At 49.5% G+C, this 27,098-nt stretch overlaps 2 protein-coding genes across 12 annotated transcripts; one reads left to right on the top strand and one right to left on the bottom strand.

Annotated features, from left to right (window-relative positions):
* The first annotated feature begins 280 nt into the window (after nucleotides 1-280).
* CENPT (centromere protein T) lies at nucleotides 281-24,010 on the top strand. Of its 6 annotated transcripts, none has more exons than XM_015100495.4 (13): nucleotides 281-925; nucleotides 11,226-11,316; nucleotides 11,457-11,544; nucleotides 11,923-12,019; nucleotides 12,144-12,277; nucleotides 12,375-12,411; nucleotides 12,629-12,777; nucleotides 13,435-13,635; nucleotides 13,942-14,262; nucleotides 14,525-14,615; nucleotides 15,215-15,391; nucleotides 15,471-15,575; nucleotides 15,654-15,886. In XM_015100495.4, the coding sequence occupies exons 2-13, from the start codon at nucleotides 11,284-11,286 to the stop codon at nucleotides 15,775-15,777; spliced, it is 1,557 nt and encodes a 518-aa protein (XP_014955981.3). In that variant the 5' UTR covers nucleotides 281-925; nucleotides 11,226-11,283; the 3' UTR covers nucleotides 15,778-15,886. The 6 variants fall into 6 exon arrangements, with proteins under 6 accessions (XP_014955981.3, XP_042087753.1, XP_060254376.1 ...); XM_042231819.2 differs by lacking the exons at nucleotides 281-925; nucleotides 15,654-15,886 and adding exons at nucleotides 9,953-10,137; nucleotides 21,230-24,010; XM_060398393.1 differs by lacking the exons at nucleotides 281-925; nucleotides 15,654-15,886 and adding exons at nucleotides 9,953-10,137; nucleotides 21,230-24,010 and having other exon boundaries at nucleotides 11,208-11,316.
* Nucleotides 15,889-27,098, bottom strand: TSNAXIP1 (translin associated factor X interacting protein 1). Of its 6 annotated transcripts, none has more exons than XM_042231815.2 (17): nucleotides 26,802-27,098; nucleotides 25,262-25,364; nucleotides 24,050-24,157; nucleotides 21,613-21,725; nucleotides 21,357-21,480; nucleotides 20,155-20,248; nucleotides 19,372-19,568; nucleotides 18,827-18,962; nucleotides 18,259-18,428; nucleotides 18,028-18,187; nucleotides 17,820-17,950; nucleotides 17,552-17,677; nucleotides 17,249-17,401; nucleotides 17,038-17,147; nucleotides 16,699-16,825; nucleotides 16,500-16,606; nucleotides 15,889-16,290 (listed from the first exon to the last, which is right to left on the bottom strand). In XM_042231815.2, the coding sequence occupies exons 1-17, from the start codon at nucleotides 26,846-26,848 to the stop codon at nucleotides 16,050-16,052; spliced, it is 2,247 nt and encodes a 748-aa protein (XP_042087749.1). In that variant the 5' UTR covers nucleotides 26,849-27,098; the 3' UTR covers nucleotides 15,889-16,049. The 6 variants fall into 6 exon arrangements, with proteins under 6 accessions (XP_042087749.1, XP_042087750.1, XP_012045373.1 ...); XM_042231816.2 differs by having other exon boundaries at nucleotides 21,357-21,477; XM_012189983.5 differs by lacking the exon at nucleotides 24,050-24,157.

Below are 27,098 nucleotides of genomic sequence, written 5' to 3'. Positions count from 1 at the left end.
CCCTACTCGGCTCACCCTGGGCGGACTAGAGAGGCGTATTCGGTTGGAGCTGTGTCGCCTGGAGAGCCCTTCGCAAGGACCTGGAATCCTGAAGGGGGTCGGGCGGCGCGCGCCTCTCCAGTGCGCATGCGCCCTGGGCATATGCCCAGCGAAACTACAAATCCCGCAATGCCTTGCGCTAACTGGGCGGCTGCGGCCTGGAGCGCCGCCTAAGGGAAAGGTCCGGTTGCGAGCTGATCAGGATTCGGATTAGGTTGTGCTGTACGCCGGAAGCGGTCCCACAACCCTGAGCCGCTCTGTTCGCGGCATTCCTGCGGGGGAGGGGAGTCAAGGCCTTAGCGTCCCGCCGGGGCCTCAGGAGCGTCTTTGTCTGCGTTGGAGACTCCCACCGACCTTGACGCTGCTTGCGTTGACTCACTGACCGATTATCACATATAATCAATCACTGGGTGCCTACTGTGTGCGAACACAGTGCACGGAGTTGGAAATCATGTAGGAACCGAGCCTACCCGATACGACTATAGAGGGACTGAGGGTCGGACTTGGATAATAAATGTGAATGCATGCTAATGGATGTCTAATCACAGAAATTAAACACTCCAAAAAAAATGAACGAGAGGAGGATTTCGGGGGCAGAGGCCCCGGAAGAAAAAAATCCATGAGGGACTTCTCTGGTGGTCCAGTGTTTAAGACTCAGCTTCCACTGCACAGGGCACGTGTCTCATCCCTGTTCCGGGAACTACGACCCCCAAAGTGGTGTAACGTAAGAAAAACATCCACGAAAGCTTGGGTAGCTAGGAGCAGCTGGTTCTTTCTGTGGGCGCCAGCCTGTAACGCCCTGAGGCAAGCAGGAGCTAGGCTCCGCCCTTAAAGAGACAGAATGGCAGAAGTTCCGAAAGATAACCAAACCAGGCCACCTTAAAAGGTTTGTGACTTTATTATGACAGCCACTGCGAACTCTTGGAAGGGTGTGAAACGAAAGGATGGACAGGATTTGTATTGTAACAAGTTACCTCCCAATTCCCTCGACTTCTCTGGGGAAAGTGTTCTAAAGGGCAAGAGACTGGAAAACCAAGGAAGCAGGCTCTTGTCCAGAAGAATTACCTGTAAACTAGCCCTCCTCCTTTGCTGAGTTCCCCGTTCCTCCTACTTCTTGCCCTCTTCCCCCTTTCTCCTGACTCTCCCTCATTTTGTTCTCTTCTGATTACAAACCACAGGTATTCATTAAATCCTAGTATACATCATTTCTAATTATTTGATATAAAAAAGAAATAGATCGGGCCTTTTAAAAAGAACAATAGCGCTCCAAGTTAACTGCAGAAGAGAACAGTAGCACTACAAGTCAACTGTTGTTTTTTTTTTTTTTTTTTTAAGTTTGTTATTTATTGTAAAACAAACCCATGCATAAAATGTTCTAGAAGCATACAGGACAGTGCGGGAGGGGGGAAGAACTATTTTTTTGGTCCCAACACCCAAACATTACCTGTTTACATTTCTGTTTACAACCAACGTGATCCTTTGTTATTTGTGTGGGTTCCACAGAACCATCCCTCCTGGCCAATGCTATTGAGGTCCACAGCTTGAACCAATTTAGATTCAGAAATGCATTCTCTAGTATGTGCAGCTCATGCTGAAACATGTGCATTCATTTGGGTGAATCATTTATACTATTGTTACTCGAGTGTATGTTCCTCGATTCTTTGTCTCGTCACAACAAAGATTTGGAGTGACGGACATTAAAGCCCCCTCAGTGTGTCGCAGCTCTCAGGTCTTGGATAGACCGTGTTATAGCTCTCAGGTCTCGAATGGGCCATGTTATATCTCTTAGACAAATCAGTGTTACAGCTCTATTTTATTTAGAAAATAGCAGGAAAATCCATCTTTGAGGCGTGAGGGCACGTTGATCTTTGGCTCTTCTATTTATATGTTTATCTCTTCCTGGGCCTGTCCTATGTAAATTGGGCCAGCCAGGAGTGTTGTTGGTTTTACCTGAGGTCCTTGGACCTTCTTTTGTTTCATTTTCGAAGGCTTTTCCCTTCCTTGTCTTGTAGCCACCGCCATTTTGGACTCCTTTTCCCTGTTCTACATACCTAACATTCCCCCCTCAAGAGATGGGAGGCCCAGTTATTTGGGAATAGGGGCGTCAAGGTCTTTCTGGCTACTTCCTGGTGAACTGGGGCGGCGAGGGGTATTGGGCCTCCCCCTCTTGCTAGTCTCAAGTCTCTGAGTCCTTATAGCGGTGTCCATCTAAGGGTGTGTGATATTTTCTGTGGTCGGCTGTAGTTTTACATCTTTGTTGAACTGGCACTGTATGTTGTAGCTTGTTGACCTGGGCAGAGACAAAACAGGTTAGACAATTGACAGTACGTGGAATAATCATAAGCGTCATCAATATAGCATAACAAGGACTAGTAGGGGTATTAGTCAATTTTGAATTCACATCGCCAGGATGGCTCAAGTCCCTCCTTGTTCAGGGATCAGAAGATCTATCTCCTGTCTGTTTTGGAGTATAATCTTTGTCAAGCTGTGTTGGCTCTTTAGAGCTATCTTGAGAAATCTTATCCCCAGAAACTAGATTTTGGGGGTGTTCATTAGAATGGCACTCATTGGTAGTCCTGAATAGGTATCTGTGATCTCCCAGGGGCTCACAGGTGTATTGAGTGTCCTCTTCTGTTTTCTTCCACAGCTTGACTCGTGAGTAGTGAATCCAGGTGTCATGTCCTGGTACCTTGACTGCTGTGGGGGTAGAAAGTATTACAGGGTAGGGGCCCTTCCATGTGGGCTGGAGTTGAGCTTTTGGGGACCCATCTTTCCAGACTTTAATTAGGACTTGAGTCCCTGGAACATATAGTGGTGACTCCTCAGAATCTTTTGGGTCCTGGTTCATACCCCACAAGCGTATATCCTGTTGAAATTGCCCAATGGCCATGGTATAAGACTGGAGGGTCTAAACCTCTGGATCTAGGAAGAGGTCATTGACATAAACAAAAGGTCTCCCATATAGCATCTCATAAGGACTAAGACCAAGCTGTTCCTTAGGGGCAATGCGGGGGCGGAGGAGAGCTATCAGTAAAGCCTCCTTCCACCCCAGGGAGGTCTCCTGGGTTATCTTTTTTATCGCTGATTTAAGGATTGGCTCTTTCTACTTTTTCCAAAGATTGAGGCCTCCAGGCACAATGGAGATAATAAGTAATGCCCAATGCTTGAGACCCTTTGGGTGACCTTAGAAGTAAATGATGTCGCATTGTCACTTTGTAATGTCCTGGGCAGACCAAATCTTGGAATGATTTCATGGAGCAGTTTTCTTACCACCTCCTCAGCCTTCTCAGTCCAGGTGGGAAAGCCTTCAATCCATCCTGTGAATGTATCTGTCATGACTAATAGGTATCTATACACTTGAGAAACTGGCATCTGGGTGAAGTCCATCTGCCAGTCCTCTCCTGGGTAGGTCCCATGTCGTTGGATGAGCTGGGCCAGCTGGGGTCTTCGAGCTCCTTGGAGGTTGTTTAATTGGCAAGTGGGACAAGAGGAGACCACCTGTCTTATAGTTGTTTGGAAGCCTGTTCCTCTGAAGGACCTTTCTAATAATCTTTGGAGGGCCTTTTCTCTTAAATGAGTAGTGGCATGTAAGGAGTTAACCAACTTCCATTGGAGGTTCCCAGACAGAAAAAGGAGTCCCTCCTTTTGGAACCACCCCATACGATCTTCTTGAAAGCCCTCGCTCTTAGCTTTAAGTCTCACCTTCAGTGTATGAAGGAGTTTCTGGCAAATTAGTCTGTGGAACTAAGGTGGCAATCCCTATTAGGTCATGGTTCTGTAATGCTGCTCTCCTAGCTGCCTGATCAGCTGCTTGATTCCCTTGTGCCACTTCTGTGCTCCCTTTTTGGTGTACTTTACAGTGGGAGACTGAAACCTCAGTGGGCAGATGGACTGCCAAGAGTCGAAGAATCTGATCACCATATTTGATTGGGGACCCTCAGGTGGTCAAGCGGGCTCTTTCTTTCCTTTTTTTTTTTCCCCTTTCTTTCCAAATAGCTGCATGTGCATGTAGCACCAGAAAGGCATACTTGGAATCAGTGTAAATGGCTATTTTTCTTTTCCTTTTCCCAGCTCTAAAGCTTGCGTCAGGGCTATGAGCTCAGCTAATTGGGCTGAAGTACCTGGTGGCAGAGGCTTAGCCTCTATGGTCTCAAAATTGGAGACTACTGCATACCCGGCTCTTCTTTTTCCATCCAAGACAAAGCTGCTTCCATCAGTGTACCAGATATCCTCAGGATTGGTCAGAGGATCTTCTGACAATCCTTCTCGGGGTTTTGTCCAGTGGTCCAAGGTTTCTAGACAAGAGTGAAAGGGAAGAGAGCCCTCAGGGGTAGGCAGGAGGGTGGCCGGGTTAAGAACCTCACAAGGGGATATAGTGAGGCCTAGATTTTCCATCAGCATTACTTGATATCTGAGGATTCTTTGATCAGACATCCATAAATGGCCTCTCCCATTTAGGGGTTGTTTTACTTGGTGCCTGGTAAAAATAGTTAGTTTGCCCCCAAAGGAGAGTTTTAAAGCATCTTCTATCATGATTGCAATAGCTGCAAGATTTCGAAGGCAGTGGGGCCAGCCTTGGGTAGTTGGATCAAGCTTTTTGGATAAGTAAGCTACAGGCTGGGGCTCAGATCCCAACCTTTGAGTTAACACTCCCAAGGCTATTCCCTCTCTTTCATGGACATAAAGTTGGAATGCTTTTTATGGGTCTGACAACCTCAAAGCAGGTGCCTGAGATAAGGCTTGTTTTAGTGTAGCCTCTGCCTTCTTTTGAGGAGTTCCCCATATCAGTGGGATTGAATCATCGCGTCCCTTTAAGTTTTCACATAAGGGCTGGGCAATTAGACCATAGTTGGGTATCCAGATTTTACAATATCCAGTTAGCCCCAGGAAAGCTTGCAATTGTTCTCAAGTCGTGGGGGAGGGCAACTAGAGGATTCCTTGTACCCGATCAGAGGACAGCCTCCTGGACCAGTGTGTAATCTGAACTCCCAGGTAAGTGACCTTTGTCTTGACCATCTGTGCCTTAGCATGGGAGACCTTATATCCTCTTTCTGCCAAGAAGTTTAGAACCTGAATTGCATGTTGTTGGGCACTTTTCTCATCTGGAGAGATTAGTAGGTCATCTACGTATTGTAATATTTTCCCGTTAGGTCCCAGGACCAAATCTAGGAGATACCGGCTAAGGGCCTGTCCAAACAGGTGGGGGCTATCTCTGAACCCCTGAGGTAATACTGTCCAAGTCATCTATTGGTGTTTTTCTCCTGGGGCCTCCCACTCAAAGGCAAAAAGATATTGGGATTCTTTAGCCAGTGGTATGCAAAAAAATGCATCTTTGAGATCCAAGACTGTAAACCACTTGGCACTGGGTGGGATTTCTTCCAAGATTACATAGGGATTGGGTACTGTGGGATGGACGGGGACTACAGCTTCATTTATGATCCGGAGATCTTGAACCATTCGCCAGGTTCCGTCTTTTTTTTTACTGAGAGGATTGGGGTGTTACATGGTGAACTGGTGGGGACCAATAGCCCACAAGCAAGGAATTTATTTATTAAAGGCTGTAGTCCCTCCCGAGTTTCTATTTTGAGAGGGTATTGTTTCCAGTTAGGAAACTGAGTGGGATCTCGGAGGACAATGATGACTGGTTCAGCCTGGTGGGCTTGTCCAGGAATCCCCTGGTCCCACACCTGGGGGTTAATTTTGTCCTCCAGTAGTTTTTGGTCCCTCTCTATTGAAGGTGTAATGGGTTCTTCAGTAGTAACCAGGAGCTGCAGGGCTCTAGGGGCTGAAAAATTTCCCATCACAAGGGTGGTCCCCAGTTTAGTGAGTATATCTCTTCCCAATAAGGGAGTAGGGCACTCAGGGACCACCAAAAACTGGTGGGAAAATATTTGTCCATCTCAGCAACAAAGAAGTGCTCGGGTGAATCTCTTAGTAGTTGCTTTTCCTGTAGCACCCGGAATGGTACAGGTTTGGGAGGAGAAGGCTCCGGAATAGGAGATCAAGACAGAGTAGGTAGCCCCTGTGTCAACCAAGAAATTCTCGGACCTACCTGCCACATCCAGTTGCACCCTTGGCTCCAGCCCCGTGATGGTTATCTGTGACAGGTGGGCTGGCTGGAGTGGGCCGCTTCAGTCCTCTTGAACCATGATGAGGGTAGGCTTGGCACTTGACCTTGAGGCTCTTGGGTCCTGAGGGCAGAGTGCCACCCAATGTCCCAGTTGATGGCATTTGTGGCAAGCTGTTTTAGGAGACTTGTCACAGTTTGGGCACTCTTTGGCCCAATGCCCCGCCTGTCTACAGATCAGACATTTGTCTCGTGCCTTGTCCTTCAAGGACTCGGGGTTTGCCATAGGGCTTCTCTGGAGGGTGGCCAGCATCTGGGCATGCCTTGTCTCTTTCTTTTTCTCCTTCTCCTGGGCCTTGGCCTCCTTTTCCTATTCTTTGTTATAAAAGGTACTGATGGCTGTCTGGACCATCTCATCTAAAGAGGCAGCGGGGTTCTGCTGTTGTAGCCTTAATTCTGATATCTGATGCACATTAGGACAGGAATTTGTCCTTTAAAATCACCTGTCCCTCATAACAGTCTAAGTCCAGAATGGTAAACTTTTGGAGTGCCTCTTTTAGCCTTTCCAGATTCATGGGGTCGCAAAGAGTCAGACATGACTGAGCGACTGAACTGAACTGAACACAGAAAGTGAAAGTGAAAGTTGCTCAGTTGTGTCCAACTCTTTGTGACCCCATGGACTATACAGTCCATGGAATTCTCCAGGCCAGAATACTGGAGTGGGTAGCCTTTCCCTTCTGCAGGGGATCTTCCCAGCCTAGGAATTGAACCCAGGTCTCCCGCATTGCAGGTGGATTTTTTACTGGCTGAGCCACAAGGGAAGCCATCATAGAGGTCAGATCTAAATGACAGGGTGTAAAGTAAGGGAGTTAGAGAAGGAGGTTCAGAAAAAAAACAAGACTGGCACTTTACAGGAACAGATCACCTTTAATGAGGCAAGAAGGGGCAGCAGTCCCATTAGTTGGCTGCTGTGCTAAATCAAGAAGAGAGTAGGTGTATATAGAAAACATATATATGTGGAGATACATCATTTTGAGGGAGTGGGTCTGTTTTTTCTTATGATTATTTTTGTTTTTTTTTAATTTTTTTTTATTTTTTAAATTTTAAAATCTTTAATTCTTACATGCATTCTCAAACATGAACCCCCCTCCCACCTCCCTCCCCATAACATCTTTTTGGGTCATCCCCATGCACCAGCCCCAAGCATGCTGCATCCTGCGTCAGACATAGACTGGCGATTCAATTCACATGATAGTATACATGTTAGAATGTCATTCTCCCAAATCATCCCACCCTCTCCCTCTCCCTCTGAGTCCAAAAGTCCGTTATACACATCTGTGTCTCTTTCCCTGTCTTGCATACAGGGTCGTCATTGCCATCTTCCTAAATTCCATATATATGTGTTAGTATACCGTATTGGTGTTTTTCTTTCTGGCTTACTTCACTCTGTATAATCGGCTCCAGTTTCATCCATCTCAACAGAACTGATTCAAATGAATTCTTTTTAACGGCTGAGTAATACTCCATTGTGTATATGTACCACAGCTTTCTTATCCATTCATCTGCTGATGGACATCTAGGTTGTTTCCATGTCCTGGCTATTATAAACAGTGCTGCGATGAACATTGGGGTACATGTGTCTCTTTCAATTCTGGTTTCCTCGGTGTGTATGCCCAGAAGTGGGATTGCTGGGTCATAAGGTAGTTCTATTTGCAATTTTTTAAGGAATCTCCACACTGTTCTCCATAGTGGCTGTACTAGTTTGCATTCCCACCAACAGTGTAGGAGGGTTCCCTTTCTCCACACCCTCTCCAGCATTTATTGCTTGCAGATTTTTGGATCGCAGCCATTCTGACTGGTGTGAAGTGGTACCTCATTGTGGTTTTGATTTGCATTTCTCTAATAATGAGTGATGTTGAGCATCTTTTCATGTGTTTGTTAGCCATCCGTATGTCTTCTTTGGAGAAATGTCTATTTAGTTCTTTGGCCCATTTTTTGATTGGGTCGTTTATTTTTCTGGAGTTGAGCTGCATAAGTTGCTTGTATATTTTTGAGATGAGTTGTTTGTCAGTTGCTTCATTTGCTATTATTTTCTCCCATTCAGAAGGCTGTCTTTTCACCTTGCTTATATTTTCCTTTGTTGTGCAGAAGCTTTTATTATGATTATTTTTGATTAGTTAGCTTTCAACAACTGGGGTAAGGAATTCCTGAGACTGGCTGGAGCCTGGGATCGGGTGGAAGCTGAATGTAATCAATCCTAATGCCCATTCCTTTCTTGGGGGAAAAAGTTCTGTATCTGTATAGAATGGTGGGGAGGACCTGGAGGGGAGTTTTAACTCCAGGCTCTTTTGAGCTGTGTAGCTTTCCTTCACAGGGCATATTGATATGATTTTCCTCCGCAGTTCTCTTATTTTGAGTCGCAATAATCTTTTTTTTTTTTTTTTAATTCTTGAGATGCAAAAATCTTATATTTTCTTTAATCTATGTTTAAACACAAACACAAATGTGCCCATGCCTGTTTCCAGTATCTGATACTTCACCCTCAGTTTAGGATCATGAAGAAAAACTCCACAGGAAATGCATAACTCAAGTTCTACTTCAGTTCCCACTAAAACTTAAGAAAGGTCAGCAATGGGGCTATCAATTGGCGAAAATATGGTAACGGAGTCTCCAATATTAACAGAACTTTTGAGAGCCGGAATTCATCTTGAAATTGCTTGTGTTTGGAAATTTTAACATCTCTGCTGGATCACAAACAGCTCACTAGCCTCCTAGCCTGAAAACTGATTTATTGTGATAGATACAGACACATTGGTCGGCAAATGCAAATTTGACCAGATCACATATAGACTACAGTAATTTTTTTAGTGGCCCAAATGTGTCTCTCCTTATCTTCGGAGTGGGAGATGAGAATGAGAGACATTCTAACAAAAGTAGCTGCTATTTTTTTTGTGGCCTGGCTTATTATATGTCAGATCCTGAGTTAAACATTATCTCTTTGAGTCATTACACACATACACATATACCCTTATTAGGTGGGTATCACCCTCCTCTTGCTGCTGCTGCTAAGTTGCTTTAGTCGTGTCTGACTCTGTGCGACCCCATAGGATTCCTCTGTCGCACCAGGCTCCTCTGTCCCTGGGATTCTCCAGGCAAGAACACTGGAGTGGGTTGCCATTTCCTTCTCCAGTGCAGGAAAGTGAAAAGTGAAAGTGAAGTCGCTCAGTCGTGTCCGACTCTTCGCGACCCCATGGACTGCAGCCTACCAGGCTCCTCTGCCCATGGGGTTTTCTAGGCAAGAGTACCCTCCTCTTACAGGTAAGGAAACCGAGGTTTTGAATGGTTGTATATATTTGCCCAGGCTCAAGGATGGGGCTTCTTCCCCAGTGGCTTAGTGGGAAGGAATCTGCCTGCAATGCAAGAGATACAGGAGACGAAGGTTTGATCCCTGGGTTGGGAAGATCCCCTGCAGGCTACTGCTGCTGCTGCTAAGTCGCTTCAGTCGTGTCCGACTCTGTGCGACCCCATAGACGGCAGCCCACCGGGCTCCCTGGGATTCTCCAGGCAAGAACACTGGAGAAGGAAACTGCAACCCACTCCAGTATTTTTGCCAGGAAAATTCTACGGGCAGAGGAGTCTGGCGGCCTACAGTCCACAGGGTCGCTAAGAGATGGACACGACTGAGCAATTGAACACAACACACAAGGTAAGGATGCCTGCAAAACCAGTTTGCAACCACCATTGTACACACCGAGAGAAGGCCGCTGCAGGACTAGAACTGCAATTCCCATGGGGCTGTGCGGTTGCTTTACGAGAGTTGACCTAATTCGAAGCATCGCGATAGTTGGCTTAAATGTGGCGGCGGGAAGGAGACGGCTGTGGATACCCAAGCCGTTGGGAAAGTGGGCAGCTGAGGCGATGACCGACAACTTTAGCCCTGACAGCGAACCTACGACACGCACACTGCTACGGCGGGTGCTGGATACAGCGGACCCGCGCACACCGCGGCGAGCTCGGAGTACTCGGTCTGGGTATGTGAGGCCGCTGCTCCAGCACAAGAGCAGCCACAGGCCCTTGGAGATGGGGTCCCGCGCTGACTCAGTTTGGAGAGGGAAACTGAGTTCCGGAGAAGAGCAGAGCCCAGGACTCAGACCAGGCTCCTTTCTCCCTGCTGGGCTCGGGTCATCTGTTTGTGCCTCGACCCCTGAGCCTCCAGGCCGCTCAGCACCTCAGAACTCAATTATGCAGGCGTCATTGGGGGGAGGGGGGGCGCTTTTGGAAGCGAATGGTATTTGCCCAGAATCTGGTCTTCTGCTCTGTTCTCTAGGCCAGTTTTCCAGGCATCTGCCCTGAACAGCCTCCCAGGCGGTTCGTTCCCAGCTGAAAGATCGGGAAGGAATTGGAGAGAACAGCTTGGGTAGCAGTCGGGAGGCAGGAACTGGAACCATGCTTTGCTAGGGAGCAGGGAATTTGGCCGGACGTGGTGGGAGTGTCAGTGGGTGAGTGCGGTGGTGAGCTCATGGTGCAGAAGGTGTGGAAGATGGCGTCTGCTGACATTCTGGGGCGTTCCTGTTCCTTTATAGACAATGAGAAGCCATTCACTATAGGTTTTACACCTATGAGTGACGAGGTGGGAGTTATGCCATAGGAACATTTATTTAGTTCTGGAATCTGAGAGGAGATTGGACTGGAAAAACTAGGGCTAGAGTGACCCATGTGGAGGTTGCTGTCCGACCTTGAAGAGTACTTAAAAGGTTAAAAAATTTTTTTAATATCCTTGTTTTGTTTCAATGTCTAGAACGGATACTTTTCCAGTTGTTCCACTTATCAGTGTGGAACCCCTGATTCTGCCAAAGTCACCTCTGTGAAGTCTTCCTCAGCCCTTCGCTCTGGCTGGGTCGTCATATTTCCTTTCTCTTCCCATTCTTCTCTGGCTCCCTTTCATCCACAACCCTGTTGACACAAGACTGGGAACACGGCTATGGGAGGGGCAAGTGGTTTCTAGGTCCCTGTCCCTGAGTGTAGAAGACTTCAGCCAAGATCCCAGATGAAGATATGTCTCTAATTCCTCTTGTTCCCCTTTCCTACATGATTCTCACAGTTGCTGGTCTTTACACAGTGCCCAGAGAGACCTGCTTGAAACACCTTCCACTAGGAGGCAGAGGAGTCAAACAAAGATGACTGCCAGGCGTCGATCTCATACAGCAGCGGTAAGTGCCCTACCCACTGACCACTATAGGGCTCTGGTTGCCTTCAGGGGGCCCTTGAGTTCTAGCTCTGCTCTGGAGCCCACCTGGAAGGACTCTCAAGGCAAAAGAACAGACTGATTGCTTGGTGCTTTTCCCCAAAGTCTGTTGACAGATTGGCCCATGTTCAAGCCAGTGGACACCTGGAGGAACAGACACCCCGGACTTTGTTGAAGAACATCATACTAACTGGTGAGCAAGCACTGGCCTGCAGTAAGAATCAGGCTCCAGCCCCATGATATCCCTCATTTAGGGTAGCCTGCCCTGTCAGCTTCATGCTCTCTTTGCTCTTTATTTTTGGTTGCAATGAGTCTTCACTGCTGTGTGTGGGCTTTCTCTAGTTGCAGCAAGTGCAGGCTACTCTTCATTGCAGTGTGTGGGTTTCTCATTGCAGTGGCTTCTCTTACTGCAGAGCACAGGCTTTAGGGTGCGTGGGCTTCAGTAGTTGTGCCTCTCAGGGTTAGTTGCTGCACAGCATGTGGAATCTTCCCCACCAGAGTCCCCTGCATTGGCAGGCAGATTCTTACCCACTGCACCACCTGGGAAGTCCTCTCCTTGCTATTTCTACAGCTCCCGAATCTTCCATTGTAAAGCCAGAGGCTGTCGTGAAGCTGGTGCCATCACCACAGGTGGTCCAGCCTTCCAGACGGGAAAGCAGTCGGGGCAGGTACAGTAAATTCCCCCCTTGGACTGGGCTGTTGGGGGCATTACTGGTCAGGGAGTCTCTTGGGGGGCCCCAAGAGCCAGAATTGGGTGTCCTAGTCTGTCTGAGATAAGCTCCATCCTTGTAGTCTGGAGCTGCAACTTCCTGAACTTGAGCCCCCCACAACCCTGGCTCCAGGTCTGCTGGCTCCTGGCAGAAGGAAGCAGAGGCTGAGGTTGTCAGAGTTTCAGCAAGGAATGGACTGGGGGCATCTTTCCCAAGGTGAGGTCCTGGACAACACCTGTGGCCACCCTCCTCTGTCCTCTGGAGAGGCTGAGGAGGCCTGGTAACTTATGGTTTCTTTTTACATCTTCTGTAGAGCCTCGTGAGAATGCTGATGCCTCTTCCCTCACCAGGTGCTGTTGCCTATTTATTGTGGGAATTGGTGGAAGAGAGGCTTGGGAAAGGAGGTGCTGACTAGGAGGGAATCTGACCGTACTCCTCCATGCTCACAGCATGGTAGCTGTTCAAAGAGATGAGAGCACCAGGGGAGCTGGGGGAGTTTCTGTGGTGGGGAAAGGGGGTTAGGCCTCAGGTACCTGACTTTCCTTTGTGCCTTATCCCTCCCATCAGCTCTCTCAACTTGACCTTTGCCATGCCTCTCCAGCCACAGTCAGTGAAGAGGCCTGGTTTGGCTCGCAGACCTCCTACTCGCCGAGTAGTAGATGTGGGTACATTTTTGCAGGATCTGCGAGATACTTCCCTGGCTGTGGCTCCTCCAGGTAAGGTTGAGATTTTCCTCTTCTAGTCAATGGGGAAAGCTTCTACCCCATGATTGATGGGAGGTGCTGTTGAGTCTAAGGTTGCTTCTCTCTCCTTTGTGTCAGGAATGGTCAGTAGTCCTGGCCGGTAGATCTAGGAAGACTTCCTGGTTTCTTTCCACAATTTGCCTCTTATCTCGTGGGTCCAGTCTTAGTCCCTCAGTATCTTCCAGAACCCTGTATCCTTGAAGAGCTACAGGACTCAGGGTAGGAAAGGGGTGTGATATGGTGGCTGGAGCTTATTGGAGGATTGAAAAGGGCTAAGTTTCAGGATGAGCTGGTCAGCCAGAGTGGACCTGGGAGCCTGATTCTAGAAAACAAATGAAGTTCATCACGGCAAGAGAAGGGTTTCTGGCAGAGGGACCTGAGTAAGAAGTGGAGAATGGAGGCATGGGTGAGCAGTTTGAGTGGGGCAAGCTCTGGAGCCTGGGGATGCCAGGCTGAGGAGCAGGGAGGTAAGCAAGGAGAGCTGTGGAAGGGAGATTAAGCTGAGTGCTAGGTAGTCTTCTCTTTCTGAGGGCCACTTGGGTAGACTCATAGACCTACTACTTAGGCCCTGGTGACTGGGTAGCAGCAGGTGGGCAAAATTCTGAGTGCCACCTGGCCTTTGATTTCCAGGTGAGAGCCACAGAACCCCTGTTGCTACTGTGCCAACGGACACAGTGTTGGAGGACACCCAGCCCTTCTCTCAGCCGTTGGCTGGCCATTCCCCCAGTGTACACCACTCCCTGCCTTGTCCCTCTCCCTCTGGGGCCAAAGAAGTGGAGGGGCCTGCCAGTCGCAGGACATGGAGCAGTGGGCCTGGACTTCAGAACAACCGTGAGTATGTGGGGCATGCGACCTGGAGTCAAGCCTAGCTTGAGCAAGAATTGGCATCGGTGGTTTTTCCTCCTTAGGCCCATAGGTGTGTCCTTCCCCCTCCCCCAAGTCCTTTTAGAGGGCTCTTGATCCGTTCATCCAATAGCAAAGTCAGTGTTGGGCCAGGACACTCCAAACCAGTACCCTGGTGCCGCCTCTGGCCTTCTTCCCTCCTTGATGTGCTAGGCTGGGTTTTACTACTTCATCTTTACCCTCAGAGCTACAGCCCTGGCCTACTGCTTTTCCAGTGTGTATTCTGTCCCCTAGACTCAGGTCCTGGGAAACCAGCCCAGCTTCTGGCAAGAAAGGTGGAGGAGGTTGAAGCCCTTGCTGTGGGCTTTCCAAACATCAGCAGTATCTCTGGAGAAGATGGTGTAGAGCCCCTACAGAATGGAGTAGGTGAGGAAGCAGAAGAAAGTATGGAGGAAAGCATGAGTGTGAGGGAAGTGGAGAAGGCAGCAGAAGAACAAGGATCTGCTAGGGCAGAAGAGCCTGAAGGACACACAGAGGTGGCAGAAGCAGCGGGATCCTTGGGGGCTATTGAGGCCAAGGAGCCAGAAGGATCTTCAGAGGATGAAGACCCCTCTGGTAGGTTGGGTAACGGGCCCAGTGCAGGGATCAGGGAGTGGGTGGGTAAGTGACAGCTATGTTCCTGGCCTCGGAGGAGGGACTTAACCTAGCTTGTGTTTCTGGGCGCAGGTAGTCTTGGGCCAGGGAAACTGCAAAGGGCACCTTGCTTGGCCGGAGCTAGATAAAACCATCAAAGAACAGGATAAGGGAGCTGCGGGCTGTCAGGGTTGGGTGAGATGGTCAGGCCTGAGCCTTCTATAACCCTGCGCTTCCTCTGCAGCAAGTCCAAAATTGGCCCCCAGCACTCCAGAGTTCCTTCGGACCAGGCGACTTCAGTCTCCTGAGCCAGCTCCACCACCAAGCACTGCAGTGTAAGATCCCATGACCCTGTTCCACACGGGCCTCTTAGAAGGGGATAGGCACTGTCCCCTTAGAAGGAAGTTGTCATTGGGCACCATAGGGTTATTACTCTTCCTGTAGGTATGCAGATGTGACCCAGTAGAGCACCCTGAGGTGGGCTGGGCAGGGCTCACTGAGAGCACATCTGTAATCCCATGCTGCTTGCAGGGGCTTAGAAGAGCCTGACCAGGGGGAAGTACCTGGGCTAATAAGTAGTCAGAGGAGGCTTCCTGGTGAAGGATTAGCAGAATGGGACAGGCAGCAATAGCTAGGGGTGGGGCAGGGGTAGAGGAGTGTCTGTGCCAAAGCATGGGCCTGAGTAGTGGTTTGTACGATGAAGTGAGACGGGGATATTGTGTCCAGTTTGTGAAGCATCAGGGCCCCAGGGAAAGACCAGGCTTCTACATAGCCCCGTATCTCCATTGCCCCCCAGAATTGGTTGGAACTGTAGGCCCAGGCTGGCAAAGGAGCACAAGGACCCCAATCTTGGCAGGAGCCAGCAAGATTTATCTTTGATTAGGGGCCTCTTAAGGGAGCATTTAGCTTAACTCTGTTCACTTCTTGTCTCCAGGTTACCTTCAGAACTCCCAAAGCGTCTGTCGGCCAGGATTCCTCCCAGGCCCCGAATCCCTGGCTCCAGACCCCGTCAAGATCCCTACAAAGCTGGACTGAACCACTATGCAAAACTCTTTAGCTTCTATGCTAAGATGCCCATGGAGAAGAAGGCTGTGGAGATGGTGGAGAAGTGGTGAGTCCTTGGCATTTAGGTTGGGGAGAGGAGCCCCTGAGATTATGAACAGTCTGTCCTACCCCAACCTTCTTGGCAGCCTGGACAAGTACTTCCAGCATCTTTGTGACGACTTGGAGGTATTTGCTGCTCATGCTGGGCGCAAGACCGTGAGTCCAGAGGACCTGGAGCTGCTGTTGCGAAGGTAAGCGGATGGAAGCAGGGAGGTACTGGATGTGGGAATGCTGGCGCTGATTCTCTCATTCTCTGTCCTCTGCTGCAGGCAGGGCCTGGTCACTGACCAAGTCTCCCTCCACGTGCTTGTGGAGCGGCACCTGCCCCTTGAGTACCGGCAGCTGCTCATCCCTTGTGCCTTCAGTGGCAACTCTGTCTTCCCCACCCAGTAGGGGCCAGGACTCAAGACCTGCCCTGTTCCCACCTGGGGTTGCTTGGTCCCACATACACTTGTAGGTTTCCTCCCCACCCTTCAGCATCAATAAAGTGTCACAAACAGAATATGCTGTGTTTTGATGCATTTCCTGGGACAGCCAGGCAGGGACCAAGCCCCTCCCTTTGCCTCCCCAGCATAACCTAGAGAATAGCATGGGTTCAGACAAAGAATTTTATAACAACAATCAGAGGTTAGCAGCACGGGAGCACTTAGGCTGCCCCAGTGGCCTTAGCTTGCAGGTTCCTGCTCCCGAGGCCCCATACGCCTAATGTCACTCATCTGAAGCTGTTCTAGTGCAGTCTGGAGCTGTGTCACAGTGCCCTCTTCCCTTTCTTCACCCTCCTCTGGCATTTCCGTCATGGGGAGCTGGAAGGCCTGCCTCAAATAGTGGTTCAGGGTCTGCTTGTCCAGGCTGGGATCAATGTTCATCAGGGCCTCACGTACCTTGGGTAGGGTCACCTCCTCGTTGCTGTCCCAGAAAGAAAGAGAGAGACAGACCTTGACCCTCTGCTCTCTACCCAGAGCCCAAGATGCCCTCTCCCAGGCTTGAGTGGTATGTGAGGCCCAGCAGCAAGCTTGGTGCTTAGGGAGACCCAGGGGCTGGAGCTGCTACTTTGTGGCCCAGCCTGCAGGACTTGCCTATGACTGGATGAGCCTGTGGGCCCCAGGATCACTCACAGTTCCAGGCCCAGCTCCTGCTTTAACTCGTTTAAGTATTCATCCTTTTCCACCATGTACTGTTCCCACAGCTTTTGCACAAAGGGCACGCTCTGGCCCTCCTCATCCTGGGAAGGGGCCACAAGGCAGGGTGAAGATACATGGGCTAGTCTAGGCAGAGGCTAGGTCAGGGCTGGGCAAATCCTGGGCCCCGACCCACCTCCATAAACAACATGCGGTAGTTGAGCAAGTCTGCATTGCTGCTGCTGGGATGCCAGCCCCCTGCCTCCATCAACTCCTGAATTCTCTCATCCTTCTTCAAAGGGAAGGTGCTCTTGAGGACAGCACTGTAGGGAGACATGAGGGCTGACGGGCCTGGCAGAGGCCTGCTTACCCATCTTCCTGCACCCCTCTGCCAGTCCTACTAAGTGCTCAGAAGGGCAGCATGCCTTGAGGTTCTGGCCTTTTCCCACCAGGCTCCCCTTCCCCCTGCACAGCTGGGAACCAGGCCAGAGGGCATGTTGGGCTGGAATTTGGGGTGACCCACCTGGTCTCTCACCTTAACTGCTCCATGGTTAGTAGCCCCTCATTCTGGCTGTCAACGTTTGTCATCTCCTTCAGCAGCTGTGCTATGGTCTCCTTCTGCTTGATGTACACACTCTCTTTCCTCTATGGGAGGAAGCATTGACTATCTCCCTGTTTCCTAGAGGAGTAGGGACAGAGCTGGCCTATGCTGGGGACAAAGGGTAGAGAGCCAGGCCCAAGCTTACCTTTCCCATCAAGACTGCATAGAACTGGCTCATGACTTCATTGGTATGGAAGAGCTTGATATATTCAAAAATGGTGTAAGCCCAGGCCATGGCATCACCAGGCCCAAAGTGGCGCTCCAAGAAACTGAAGAAGAAATCTGGGAACTTCTCTTTCTGCAGGGTAGGGGGAAGATTGCTTGGTTGGCCCTCCTCCCAGTTCCCTAGCACCTTGAGGGAACACCCCCCGCCCTTGTCCGCGTCTGCCCTCCACCACTGGAGGACTCAGGCGGCCATGCCAGGCTAAAACAGCTGGAGAGATCTGACCTGCTCCTCAGTGATACGTTCCTTCCAGGCATCCTTGAGGAGTTTTACCACTTCCTTCTTGGTTGGCTTCTTGTTCTCCACAGTGCCATCAAACCGAAGGAAAGGGGGGATGGATTCCCCATAGCCCTGAAAGGAACCATGTCAGCTCATCTCTGGGGCCAGTTGTAGCCCCACCAACAAGCAGGGCAGAGCCCCACATCATTCCCCCAGAACCTCGTTTTCTCAGCAGTGAGGCCTGGCTATTCCCCGAGCCCAGGGACTCCCCTACCAGACCGGGGAAGAAGTCTTTCTCCCGGAGCAGCCCCTCGCCAATCTCCTCCAGGAGCACGTCCACCAGCTGGTCACTGTTCTTGCCCTCGGCCAGCATGTGCCAGCGATCTCGTCCTCCAGCCACCACATCTGCAGGGGTTGGGGAGAGGGAGCTGGAGTCCAGACCACACTTGTGCAGTCTCTAGGGCCCCAAGGGCCAGCGTTACCTTCACACTTGGACCAGTCTGGCCGTGGTGTGGAGGTGCGCTGGATCTCCTGCAGCTCGGAGTAGAACTGGTCCCGCTCCTTCAGTGTGCTCATGTGCAACTGCAGCAGCATCTCGTGCTCCTTGCGGACCTCTTCATAGTCGTCTCTCAGGCTCTCCAGCTGTGGGCAGGGTGATTGGTCCTTGCTACCCACCTGTGTGGCCCTGCCGTACCCTGTGTGCCCACCAGCACCTGCTCCTGCAGTTCCTTGAGGGTCTTCTCCTGCATTTCAAAGTCCCTCCTGGGCACCACATCTCCAAAGTTGGCCTTCATGGTGTTGAGTTCCATCTGTGTGCGGGTCAAGTCTTGCCGGGCCATCTTCAGAGCCACTGTTAGCTTCACGGGGTCCTCTCCCCAGACGCCTGCCGGGAGGCCCGCCAGCTCGCATCACCCTGGCTCTGGGGCCTGTAGCCCAGGACAGGGTTGAGTGTCTCTCAGGGCACGTCCCAGAACCACTAAGTCTTTCCATCATGCTACCACTGTAGGACTGAGCTTGGAGAAGCCCAGGCCGTGGAATACCAGGCCTGTGCAGCCCTTGGGGAGTCTAGGTTGTCTCAACTGCCAGCGATTGTTTTCCTGCATAAACAAGAAGTCTGATTCTTAGGCCAGCTCAGAAGATCCACAGACCCTGATGGCAGTAGGAACATCTCTCACTGGGAGTGAGCATGGAACGAGCAATATCAGGAGCAATGAATACATGGGAGTGAGTGGTGAGAGTCAGGCTTCTCTCCAGCAGGGCAGAAACCCACCTCAGGCTTACCTGGGGACTGGGCTAGTGACATGTCTTCCCGCTGGTAGCGTAGCTCATTCAGGTCTGCGATGAGGATCTTCCGGGCATCTCTCTCACTGAGGTAGTGCAGATACTCCTCAGCCAGGTTCTTCCTCAGTTTGGTCACCTGTTGGGGAGATGGCTCTGTGGTCGGGGCTGTCTCTGGACAGCTCATCACTACAGCGGATGGGTGGGTGCTGGGCGGCCCTACCAGGGCCTGGGAACAAGAAAGGGAGGAAGGGGAGGAGACTGGTTGTTCCTGTCAAAGTGCCGAAGCTTCCTTCTGTGGAGAAAGTCTGGCAGCCAAGGAGTAGGACTCTGCTGGCACTGAGGGCCACACTGAGGCAATGCCGGGCCAAGGAGGAGGGCAGCATGTAGAAGCAGGGTTTGGGAGCAGGTGGTGGCTCTGTATGTCATTCCAGGTAGAAGGGTAGAGAGAGCCAGGGGGTCACACCAGTGCCAAAGGCCTCAAGGTCATCCGTGGGGTGGGGTGGCAGGAATTCAGGGAGTTGGGTACCACGTTACTCCCTTTTCACCTCAGTCTGCAGTGAGATCTTCTCCTCATTCTTCTTGTCAATGAGTTTTAGCAAATTCATCTTCTCTTTCTTCAGCGTGGAGATTTCATCTCTCTCCTCAGCCCTCATGGCCAGAATCCTCTCATTGCAGTTCTCATTCACAGTGATCAGCTTGGCCTTCAGGGGCTCCAGAGCCCGAATTTTCTCCCTTTGGTGGGCTAAGCAGGGACAGGTAGGGGAGTCCTTTTGGGGTCATGGAAGACTAACAGCCAGCAGACACTGATCTGAGGTCGCAGTGAGCAGCTATGTCCCTTGCAAACTCAAGAAGTCTATACTCCCATTCAAAGTCTATACTCCCTGCTTAAGAACTTCCTGCACTTGCTTTTCAACCAGGGGCAGAGTCCAGGTGAGGACCGGGGTCTCACCTCTGCACCTTCCCTGTACAGTTTTTAGTTTTGCAGCTGTGCCATGCCCAGCACCTCCTGAGCCTGGGGAGGGAAGCCCCCTCACTTCCCTGAACTACACACTCCCTTCTGGGCTTCAGTCTCAATAGAAAAGATGCTCTGTTTCCTACAGATACCGCCCCACCATGCTTCCAAGAATGGGCAGTAGTCGGTTGCCCTGGGGTGCCCTATCACGGAAGAGTGTAAGCAAGAAGGCTTGGTGACCTCGAAGCCCAGTTTGTAGGTACCCCAGACCCCTGCAGAACCCAGAAGACCAAAATAGGATCTTCTGTGCCTCTTCCAGGCTACAGAGAGCCTCTCTTCCAGGTTCTCTTCTGTAGCAGAGAGGCTACAGTCTTACCCAGCATCACCTCATATGCATTCTTGATGGAGGACAGCAATGGCTTGTATGTTTTGAAGTCCTCTATGAAGAATTCAAAGATCTCTCTGTAAGGCTGGCAAGAAAAGGGAAACTGTCATCTCCTGGCCTATAGCTGCTACCCTCAGTGGGACCTAAGTGTTTCTTTGCTCAACTTAGAAGGGTTCTAGTATGAAGCTGCCAGTCGATTCACATTCAAATAAATGCCGCAGGCACCACTAGGGTCTCGCACAGTCCGGGAGCTGAGTCCATCCCTCTAAACTGCTCTCTGGAGACCTGGCAGGCAACCTGAGTCAGGACCTTCCCCTCTCTACCTGTGCCCCCTCTCTGGCTCTCCAGAGAGCCAGGCTCCTCCATTCGCTGTGCTTCAGCTGGCCTCTCACCAACACCCCTCCCCATGTACAGCACTTTAGGCTCTAATCTTGCATTCCAAACTCCAATGAGACATGTGCTTTCCTGTCCTACCTGGACACAGGAAGCTTTTGGAAGCAACATTGTGTACTAGAATGAGCACAGACTGCTGAACCCACCCTGAGTTTGAGTCCTAGTTCCACTGCTGTGAAGCTGGATGCCCTCTCAGCTTCTGCTTCCTTGTTGGCGCGTTTCCTTTTAGCTCATGAGGCCATATCTATGCCCCATCCAGAGCCTGCACACAGACAGTGCTCAGCAAATGCTTGTGGCAGTGACTAAGAATTGTGGGGTTTCCCATCATCATTTCCATTTGAGCAGGAATTGGGTGATTACTCCCCTGATATGCATCAGAGTCTAGGTTACATCCAGATTTCTTTCTGTCTTGGCTAAGTTCCTCAAGCTTGGGGCCAGTGTGACTGGGCTGGTGGACATTTTATGACCCCTGCTTGCCCAACTGTCTGGATTCAGGCTCTATTCACTGATATCGAATGATCCAAGGTGGGTGCTGGGGATCACAGAAGGGACTGGAGACAGCATCCAGGCCACCTACTCAGGTCAAGAAGCCCAAGCCTCAGGAGAGTTTGGTTCCACCCTGGTCACTTTGCTTGCTCACTGGCTTTGTCATAGAACCTGTTTCTCTTACCAGGAATGGGGAACCCAAAAGAGCTGGGGAAGGCTGGTCTCTGCAGAAAATCTGAAGTGCCCAGTCCCGGTGAGTAAGATTTCTTGGCAGCCCTGCCCCTGCCTCCCCGCAGGGTTTCTGTGGTTCTGACCTGCAGCCTTAGTTCCTGGGCAGAATCTGTGCTTAGGTCGAGCAGGAGGAGCTCCTTGCGCAGGTAGTTCTCAAGCTGCTCCAGGTACCTCGGCTTGGTTGTGCCCAGGGGCTGCTGCAAGCTACTGCAAGGGGTGGTGAGCTGAGATGCCATGAACACCCTGCCGGACCCTCATGCCCCACAGGTCTGTGGCAGCACACATCCCTGTACTGTTTCTGGACCCAGTCTATCCACCATCAGGCTGACCCTGGCTTACCCTGCCCGCTTCCGGTAGTCATCTGAACAGGGCTTTCGATTATGCAGAATGGTCTGGTCACTGATGTATCTGGGCCATGGGGACAGGTGGCCACCAATGGAGAATGAACCAGACTATAAGAAGGGACAGGTGGGGTTACCATGACAACATTGCTCCCCTTCCTGATGTTCTTTTTCAGGCTCCTCCTTCCACTCCTGGGTCTTTCCTCCCCGACAACACCTCTTAATATGGTTCACAGCTAAGACTGTGGTCCTTATGGGAATTCCCTGGTGGTCCAGTGCTTAGGACTCCACACTTCCACTACCTGGGTAGCACCAAAACCTCAGGGAAACAGCAACACTTTTGAAGAGCTATGAACGGGCCTATGCCCAGGGAGAGCAGGCCAGCTGAAGCTGAGGTCTGGGCTGGCCAGTGCAGAGGGCACAGAGGTGAAGTGGCAGCTCTATCATGAGGTCCTCAAAGCCTTACTTATGATTATGAAAAGAGTCAGAAAACTCCTTAAGTATCTAAAAATAGAAGACTATTGTGCAGCCATGAAATATTTACAAAGAGGCTTAACATAGGTTTTAGCAAGGGTTAAGTAAAGCCTGAAATTAGGGAATAAGCACAACCAGATAAGATGAAAAACCAGAAAAGAAGGAAGAAATAACCGAAAAGAATATCAGCAGTTATTCTGTAATGATAGGCCCATGGGTGCTTTTGTATCTATAATTGTGTATTTTTCAAAATTTTCTATAATGCATAAATTACTTTGAAATTAAAAAAAAAACCAAAACATTGAATTATTGAATTCAATATTAAAGCCTGCTCTGTGGCCCTGAGCCCAGCTTCCAGGTTCTTCTGGGATGGAGGCCAGGCCTACCTCCCATGTCCCACATATCCAGGTTCTAGGAGTCCTTCCAGACTAATGGTAGCTGGCTCCTGACCCTCTTAGGGTGGTAATTGCCCCTGTCTCCTTGGGCTCTTCTTTGCATTCTTAGTTCTACCTATTTTATCTCAGCCTTGCAATTATCCATCCTTTCCCAGAATATTTTGGAAAGTACATAGTAAGTTTTGTTGTTAGGTCTCAGGGAGGACTCCAGCCTCTGGGGGTTTGGGTTGACCTATCTGTGTACTTCCAGAATTGATAGCATCACACTTCATACTCTTCATAGTCTTTTTTTCCCCTTAATTCCAGTATGGTTGATTTACAGTGTTGTGTTAACACTCTTCATAGTCTTAAGTAGCCTTTAGCAAATATTGTGGAATAAATATTTAGGGAAGCATGATTTAGTTGGATGCATGATATAATAACAGAAGTGCTACTTATTGGGTGTATATATTCACACATGCTTTGCCAGGGTCAAGAATGCTCCAGGCTGGCTATTCATATTTAGGATCTCAGGTGTTCTCCCTGATACTCTTTTCAACCCCAACGCCCACGCTTTCCCATCATCGCACCCCCATCTTCTCTTAGAAACAGAGTAGATGTCTTGCTTACCACTGTATCACCAATGCCTGATACACAGTGGAAATACAAAAATATTTGTTGAATAAATAAAAACACAGCATGGGAGGGGGAAGAGATGCTGAAACAGAATTGGGAAGAGTTGAAAGCTCAAAATAAAGAAAATGTGGTACATATATATATATATAGTGGAATACTGCTGCTGCTGCTGCTAAATTGCTTCAGTCGTGTCTGACTCTGTGCGACCCCACAGACGGCAGCCCACCCGGCTCCGCCATCCGTGGGACTCTCCAGGCAAGAACACTGGAGTGGGTTGCCATTTCCTTCTCCAATAGTGGAATACTACTCAGCCATAAAAAAGAATGAAATAATGCCATTTGCAGCAATGTGGATGGACCTAGAGAGTATCATATTAATGAAGCGAGTCAGAGAAAGATAAATATAATATCAGTTACATGTGGAATCTAAAATAATTATACAAGTTAACTTATTTACAAAACAAAGACTCACAGACACAGAAAACAAACTTACAGTTACCAAAGGGGATAGCAGAATGGGCATGGGAGAGATAAATTAGGATTTGAGGATTAACATATATATACTACTATACATAAAATTGGTAAACAACAGGACCTACTGTATAGCACAGGGAAATATACTCAATATAACCTATAATTTAATAATTACTATATAATTGTAATAATCACCTATAATGGAAAAAATCCTGAAAAAGAATATATGTATAATGGGATCACTTTTCTGTACACTTGAAACTAACACATTGTAGAGTAACCATACTTCAACAAAGAAGAACAGAAAATATAAGAACAGTAACAAAGGGGGACCAGCCTTGAAAATTCCCTGAGAAGACAAAACCAGTTTAGTCATAGAAATAAAGCTTAATTTAGCTTATTTTGGGTAACTTAAAAAATAAAAGAGGCCAGATTTCCAGTGCTGTCTGCCGTTTCTGTCAAGAGAAGACGGGGTTACCCTATTTTGGTTTCCGGCATACGCTGCTTTTTTGGTCTGGTTATCAAACAGCTGGTGAGCGGGTGGCTGGAAGGCGGTGTTCCCGTGAGCTGTGCTCTCTGCTTCCCCCTGCGGGTGAAAATGGGAAGGGCGGCCCGGGGGTCGGAGGGACTGCAGGAGAATGCAGCGCCCCCTGGTGGTTGAGTACGGTATCACTGTCGACGAGCAAAATAAAGGGAGTGAGAGCCTGGTCTCACTCCCACTGAGTAGGTGGCAGCTGGAGGGGCAGGGAGTCCCAAGTAATCCGGATCATGCGGTAATGTGGCTGCGCTTGGTCTCCGCTTAGAGTCCACAGTACCCTTTCTCGCCCTGATATCAGGTTTTTGATGTTTGAAGTCCCCAGCCTCACAAAGGGTACCTACAGCTCACGTTCCCATCTTCTACATAAGACACACTCACCTAAGTGTGTAGTGGAAAACTACCACAGCCCACAATTATCCATGGTGAGCTGGACTTACAAGTTTGCTCAGATGTGTTTTTTTACCTGTGGTTTTTGGACAATGGCTGTTTGCTGATTAAATAGTAATAACAATCTTACGATCATATCAACAAAACTCCTAAATCTTAATAACATAGCATTTTTTAAAATTTGTGGGGAGAATCAGCGATGGTACTCATTCCCCACTGCAGTGAAAGTGTAGAGTCCTAACCACTGGACTGCCAGGGAGTTCCCCAGCATTCATTTTTATACAAAAACGTCAAAGAACAGGAATGGAAGGAGAGACTGTCCTGAGACTGATAGAGTCCCTACTTCCAGTGCAGAGCCAGCAACACAGTGGATGAACATCCTTTGCTACTGCCTTCACACACCTACTCACAGCAGTTATGGCACACATTGTAGCAGCCACTCAAGTACTACATCAGGCACTAGGGCTGTAAAGACAAAAAAGATACAGTCATAGTTCTAAAAGACCCTGACAGATCTGGTGGGACCGTCCCAGCACCAAGCACAATGCCTGGCACATGGTAGGCTGGATGAAGAAATGAGGTCCACTCCAGAATGCTGTGTTGCAAGAGAAGGTTATCTGTGGGCAAGGGCTGGTCTGGGAAGGTTTTTCAGGTGAGGTGTGGCAAGTGTGCATGCTCCCACCTCAGAGGCTGGTGGGCCTGGCCTCTGACACACCCCTGACTGGGGATCAAAATTTGGAGATCCCACAGGACATTGCCACTAACCAGCAGTGTCTTCCGTTTCTGAGAAAGCTTGCGTTTCTGGGTATTCTTGGTTTCTGTGAAGAGGGAATCATCTATGGACACTCCTAAAGGCCGCAGGTGTGCTCTGCACAGAGAAGGAGAAAGAAAGGGTGGGTGACAGAGCCTTGAGTGGGGAGTGCACTTCCACCCTTCCCAGAACCACAAGACATGGGCTCCTCTCTCCTCCAAGCCAGGTTCTGGGTCTTCCCAGTGCTGCCACCAGATTCCCAAAGGTGCTGTCAACAAGCTCCCAATTCTGGGCTCAAAGTATTTTCCCACATTCCCAGAAACATTCTCCTCATCACTGGAATCTCATATATTCTGCAGTGGTATAACACCCCTTGCCAGGAACCCATAAAACCATGCAGGCCTACACTTCCTTCAGCATTCATCTGTGGCTCTAATGACCATTGTATGTACATTACCAGCACATTCTAGGGGTGTGATACCAAAGGCAGGTGCTATAGGACAAGAAGTACAGAGTCTGGAGTCAAGAGTCAGGGTGAGAGTCTTGAGCTTGTATTTACTACTTTCTACTTACTAGTTGATAGGACCCAGAGGCTGACATCTATCTTCTAACAGGAATCCTCTTGGGCATGTAATTTAACTTCACTCAGCCCAGTTTCCTTACAAGGAGATGGAGAGAATTCTTTTTTTTTTTTTTTAAACACATAATCCTCTGAGGAGTTCTAGTGTTTTATTTTTTAATTTTTAAAAAAATATTTATTTGGCTGTGGCTTTTCTGGCTATAGGAGCTTGTTATCATCATATTTGGAGTGTCCAGATGCTGCACCTGTGAATACAGGCAGGAGCTACCTTAAGGCTACAGGATGTTCTTGGGCTGCTTACAGATGCTTTTTTATCTTCAGCCAGTGGGTAAAGAGGCTGTTTATCCTGTGGCTAAGAGCTCAAATCTAGAGACTCCCATGGCTGAGATCAAATACCAGCTCCATGACTTATAAACATGTGTAAAACACGTGATCTCTTCAGACTTCTATTTCTTTGTTTGTAAAATGGTGATATTACCACCTCATAGAGTTGCTGTGAGGGTTAAATATGGTGTATGGAGCACTTGGCACTTAATGCACGCTCAACAGGAAAAAGCTGGCTGTTACTAATGATAAAGTGCGCCTCCCCTTTTACTGGGCTTCCCCTGTGGCTCAGCTGGTAAAGAATCCGCCTGCAATGCGGGAGACCTGGGTTGGATCCCTGGGTTGGGAAGATTCCCTGGAGAAGGGAAAGGCTACCCACTCCAGTATTCTGGCCTGTATAGTCCATGGGGTAGCAAAGAGTCGGACACGACTGAGTGACTTGCACTTTCACTTTCCCCTTTTACTAGAATGTAACCACCTTCCTGGGCTGACAAATCATCTGAGATTGTTTCTGTACCACTGTTCCTGTGGGGCTGGAGGCCCAGACCAATAGAAAAAGGCAGGAGGTGCAGAGGTCTGAAGCAGGTACCCTTTCTCTTTCTGGAAGTACTCAAAGCCTCCTCTCCGGCCTCACACCGCCAAGCGCCTACCTCGACGTGGTGGGGAAGTTGAGGGTTTGCGAGTTCTGAGAGTCCATGACGCTAGGGCAGCCGGGCAGTCGGGCACCCGGGCAGCCCGCACCCGCGGCCTGGGAAGCTGTGCTAGTGTACAGTCCGTCACCATGGCGACCAGATCCCAGCAGCCCATCGGCGGGGGCGGGATCAGGATTGTGTCACGCCCCCGAATCCGGCTCCCGCGCGCCGGGAGGAAAGCCAAGCAGCGAAGGTATACTCGGACGGGGAATAGGGACTGAGGGTCTCCTCAGAGTCAGTCATTACAGCGGATAT

The sequence above is a fragment of the Ovis aries genome, chromosome 14 (genome assembly GCF_016772045.2).
Source record: "Ovis aries strain OAR_USU_Benz2616 breed Rambouillet chromosome 14, ARS-UI_Ramb_v3.0, whole genome shotgun sequence".
In the NCBI taxonomy this organism is placed as follows: domain Eukaryota; kingdom Metazoa; phylum Chordata; class Mammalia; order Artiodactyla; family Bovidae; genus Ovis; species Ovis aries.
This window is presented reverse-complemented; position numbering and strand designations above follow the sequence as displayed.

Coding starts and splice junctions, on each gene's coding strand:
- CENPT (XM_060398392.1), top strand. CDS start 10,025: ATGACCGACAACTTTAGCCCTGACAGCGAACCTACGACACGCACACTG. Junction 15,392..15,470: donor GTGGAGATGGTGGAGAAGTG/GTGAGTCCTTGG, acceptor CCTTCTTGGCAG/CCTGGACAAGTACTTCCAGC. Junction 15,576..15,653: donor CTGGAGCTGCTGTTGCGAAG/GTAAGCGGATGG, acceptor CCTCTGCTGCAG/GCAGGGCCTGGTCACTGACC.
- TSNAXIP1 (XM_042231815.2), bottom strand. CDS start 26,848: ATGGACTCTCAGAACTCGCAAACCCTCAACTTCCCCACCACGTCGAG. Junction 24,158..25,261: donor AGAAACGGAAGACACTGCTG/GTTAGTGGCAAT, acceptor TTTCACCCGCAG/GGGGAAGCAGAGAGCACAGC. Junction 18,429..18,826: donor GTCACTAGCCCAGTCCCCAG/GTAAGCCTGAGG, acceptor GCCTCCCGGCAG/GCGTCTGGGGAGAGGACCCC.